We start from the raw sequence: 4799 nt of genomic DNA, 5'->3' as shown, positions 1-4799 counted from the left end.
ACATCAACCATCATCATAATCCATCATCATAATCCATCATCATAATCACCACCACAACCATCCATACCATCACCACCATTGTCATCACCATCACCACCACCACCACGATCATCACTATCATCAACCATTAAGCTTCGTGAAATAAGACGAATATGAACGAAAATCAAGGCTAAATTAACACAAAAGGACTCTCTCTCTCTCTCCCTCTCTCTCTCTCTCTCTCTCCCTCTCTCTCTCTCTCTCTTTCAGATCAAGAGTCGCTGGTCAAGGTGCCAGATGAGCAACTTCCTAAGATGCTGTTCCTCTCAGTCAACCCCAACAACGTAAGTACACCTGAAGAAGTCATTAACCTTACCTGTGTGTGTGTGTGTGTGTGTGTGTGTGTGTGTGTGTGTGTGTGTTTAAAGACGAGGTGGGGTTGTATCCAGAGACAAGAGAAAGAACGAAGATGACAATAATATCAACAGTAAAACGGGCCACACATTCATTCACACATCATTTCAGCCCCCGGAATCCTGGGTCCACCTCAGGCCTAACCATCACCACATTTTTTTTATTTTTCTTTATAGCTGCTTCACATACACCTGTCAGGTAAAGGTAGCCTATTAATTACCATATTTAAAAGGGGGTACCAAATTTTACACGTGAGTTTCTACATACATATCTCATCCTCTCGATCTCTGTCTGCACATTTTCCCCATCGACTTCTGTACTCATTTTTTTTACACATTTACCTGCCATATCCATCCACCACCACCTTCCTCTCCCACCACTCCTCCTGTCTACCTGTCTGTCTATCTACCTACCTGTCTATCTGCCTGTCTATGTACCAACCTATCTATCTATCCATCTATCTATCTGTCTCTGTCTGTCTGTAACTAAGCATGGATTTTCATCATTTTGCAGCTTATTTCACGTAGCTCAGTGGCAAAAAAAAAAGACAGTATTACGACTCTACATCCTCTCCATAGCGCTTCTTCGTGACTAGCAACACATTCTACGGTTAGCCTACTTTTACAACTCAGCACTGGAGATGGGGAGATGGTAATTTTAGGACAAGTTAGAGTGAAAAGAGTATAGAAAATAAAGGAAGATTAATAAGTCATCCAAGCGGAGGTGTGGTAAAGAAAAGCTTATTTTTTTGGCAATTAAATGAATCTTAATGAAATAAATAGAATCTTAATGTGCTTTCTTAAGTGCAATGCTCTTCTTAGTGTCTGTGGGTCAGGGAAGATTAGGTATCAGTGAAGGTATCGGTATAAGGTACCAGTAACAGTATGGTATCGCTGGACACCCTGAGTAATGGTGTGTGTGTGTGTGTGTGTGTGTGTGTGTGTGTGTGTGTGTGTGTGTGTGTGAGAGAGAGAGAGAGAGAGAGAGAGAGAGAGAGAGAGAGAGAGAGAGAGAGAGAGACAGACAGACAGACAGACAGACAGACAGACAGAACAGAAACAGATAGACAGACAGAAAGAGAAAGAGACAGATTATGCTCGTATCAAAATAACAATATAATCGTTCGCATACATAATAATAATAATAATAATAATAATAATAATAATAATAATAATGATAATAAACACGAATAACAGAGATAAGGACTTTAACTCACGTCTTATCATGCCAGAAACGTCTTCACTAATTTTCAAAGATAAGATCAGGTGTGAGGGCAAAGGTAAACCGTATCTCAGGTAAATTAATTAATCACCAGGTATTTTTCGGTACTATGACCTTTACCTTTATTTATTTATGTTGTTATTCTATTTATTATGTTATTTTTCTTCTTTTCTCTTTTTGGTGACGTTTATCTCTCCCCTGCAATGACTATGTATCTATCTGTCTATGTATCTATTCGTCTATCTATCTGCATGTCTGTATCTATCTATCTGACTGCCTGTTTATATCTATCTATATGCCTCTCTCCATCTCTTCTACGGTATCTATCTATCTATCTATCTATCTTCTACCTACCTGCCAACCTACCATCCTACCTACTTACCTATTTATCTATCTCTTCCACGGTATCTATCCATCCATCTCCTACCTACCTACCTTCCTACCTATCCACCCACCTACCTACCTTCCTGCCTATCCACCTACCTACCTGCCTATCTATCTCCATCTATCTACCACATACAGATAGTGGAAGAAGCCTCAATAACACTGGAACCACCCACCCCCCAACCTACCTACATTGACGGAGGCGCAGTGGGTGTAGGTGGGATGGTGACTACGGGGGACGTGTACGGGGAGGCGGGGGACTCAGTGGGCAGGCTCCTTGAGAAGTTTGAGGTACGTGGTATGGTGATGATGGTGGTGATGATGATGGTGATTGTGGTGGTGGTGGTGATAATGATAATACTAATGATAATAATAATAATAATAATAATAGCCTAGTGAGCCCTTTACTTCACGGGGACTCTCCTAAACTCAATAAAACCGCCTAACAACATCAAAAATAAAATAAGCGAAATAACGCTTTAAAATCAAATTACTCTCGGTGACTACAGAGGGCGCTGAGAGAAAGGTCCATTGCGCCTGTGAGGAGGGAGCTACAACTGCGCCTCCTGAAGCTCTCCAGCCTCGAACTGCGCAGCAACGACAACCTCAGCACCTTGGAGAGCAACTTCAGCGACGAGAACGACCAGCTGAGTTTCGAGGAGGAGGACGTGCTGGAATTCGCGGAGATATTTGAGATGTTCCAGTGCCAGGCTCCTGAGGCCATCCGCAACAACTTCACCAAAATCGTCGCGTCGAAGAAAATTCCGTTCCGGCGAGGACTGGACAACAAGAAGAAGAAGACCTTTTTCGTGTACGCTGAGAACAAGGTCATGATGAAGATTTGCAACTCCCTGACCCCACACGAGGTCAGTGAGATGTACGAGGTGTTAAAGGTATCCAAAGCAGTGGATAGAGAGGACCCCATCCAGGCGCTGCTCACCCTGCCTATTGACCCCGTGGCCCTGGAGACGGTGGTGGGGCTCAAAGATGTGGCCTTCTACTTCCTCATCCTTGTTCTCATGAGGAAGAGGATGCTGAACCGTCTCTATACGCACAAACTGGAGTTCCTCTTCGACCAGCTTCTCCACATGAAGCGGGAGAGGCAAGAGTCATGCGAACACATACAGAAAGCCCTCAAAATTCTGGAAAGGTAAGCTGCCCATCTTCCCTTATTTACCGACCCTCAGATGTCGAGTCCAAAGCTTGAGTTATATCTGAGTAGGAAGAGTTAAGCTTACGGAAGGGTCTAAATACTCCAAAATGACAGTGATCAGTGAAATGAAAGATATCGCCGAGGATGTGATGGAGGGATGGAGTGAAGAGGAATGTGAGAGAGGGGTGTTTGTGAGTTGGGAGGGCAGCGTAATGGAAGGGGACAGGGCGATATGGAGATGATTTGTTGGTGGCCACCCTTTACGGAATTCAGACGTCTGGCTATAGATAGATAAATACTGTAGATAGATAAATAGATAGACAGATAGGTAGATAGAAAGACACTTCGCCTACGATGTGTTTGTGAAAGCTGACCCCACCGGAGAAGACATCAAGAGTATTGTCAGCAAACTCAAAGCGGCCAGGAACAAATTTTACGACAGGTGAGATAAAAAAAAAAAAAAAAAACTAATTTTACGACAGGTGAGATTAAAAGTAAAAAAAAAAAAAAATAGTTTCACTTCATTACACGAACTGTATAATTTTCAGTGTCGCCACCAATGCGTTTTATTTTCCATTACTAGAGTATAACAAAATGCAGATTATGGCCTTAGATTATTGTACAGAAATCAATACTGCCATAGAAATAAAACTGTAGGCTTTATTCACACATTACTTTTCGGGAAGGGGAGTAGAAAAGGTATAGTTTAAGTATTTAGAGTATTTTGACTACTTATCACTGCCTTACTAACGATTGTCACTGATATACGTTTCATACAAACACGAGTAAAACGGCAATGCTTCTGTACTACCCTTTCCTTGCAGAGTACCGTAATCTGTCCTGCAAGATTATGGTCGCTTCACCTAGTCACCGTAATGCATGTGTCGATTCGATTTAGTTATCTGTCTGTCTCTTTCCCTTTCTCAGTCTCTCTCTATCCTTCACTCTCTCAGGTATCCCATCCCCTTTTAACACTCTTTCTCTTTCTCTCACTCTCTCAGTCTCTCTTTTCACTCACGTATCCGACCGCCTTTTAACACTCTCTCCCTTTCTCAGTCACTCTCAACTTTCACTCTCTCACGTATCCGACCGCCTTTTAACACTAGGTCTTCGCCAGGTATCCCATCGCCTCGCGCCCACCTGGCCTCTGCTTAATCTTCATCATGCTCCACAATCGCGAGGGCGCACAGAAGGACTTGCAGCGCGTGAGGGAACTCTTTGAAAGACACTTCGCCTACGATGTGTTTGTGAAAGCTGACCCGACAGGAGAGGACATCAAGAGTATTGTCAGCAAACTCAAAGCGGCCAGGAACAAATTTTACGATAGGTGAGATAAAAAAAAAAACTAATTTTACGATAGGTGAGATAAAAAAAAAAACTAATTTTACGACAGGTGAGATTAAAAGAAAAGTAATAAAAAAAAAACCCTACGCGTGGTGAGATTAAAAAGTAAAGAAAAATAAAGATAGCAGCCAGGAACAGATTTTACAACAGGTGAGATAAAAAAAAGAACAGATTTTGCGACAGGTGAGGTAGGCTATAAAAGAAACAAATTTTACGACAGGTGATAAAAAAAAGGAGATTTTACGCAGGTGAGATAAAAAAAGAAGGAAATTTTACGACAGGTGAGATAAAAAAAAAAGGAAAT

The 4799-nt window shown here is 42.1% G+C and overlaps 1 protein-coding gene across 1 annotated transcript in view; it reads left to right on the top strand.

Annotated features, from left to right (window-relative positions):
- Positions 1 to 2220: 2220 nt before the first annotated feature.
- The window catches only part of LOC145416925 (uncharacterized), a 9316-nt gene continuing 6737 nt past the window's right edge, over positions 2221 to 4799 (top strand). Inside the window, exons 1-3 of the mRNA XM_080285783.1 lie at positions 2221 to 2289; positions 2508 to 3148; positions 4269 to 4478. Of these exons, the coding sequence (XP_080141909.1) occupies positions 2221 to 2289; positions 2508 to 3148; positions 4269 to 4478 (920 nt within the window). The remainder of the gene's footprint in view (positions 2290 to 2507; positions 3149 to 4268; positions 4479 to 4799) is intronic.

This window comes from Coenobita brevimanus, chromosome 108 (genome assembly GCF_032717465.1).
Source record: "Coenobita brevimanus isolate Jiangsu-jjx chromosome 108, ASM3271746v2, whole genome shotgun sequence".
In the NCBI taxonomy this organism is placed as follows: Eukaryota; Metazoa; Arthropoda; class Malacostraca; order Decapoda; family Coenobitidae; genus Coenobita; species Coenobita brevimanus.
This window is presented reverse-complemented; position numbering and strand designations above follow the sequence as displayed.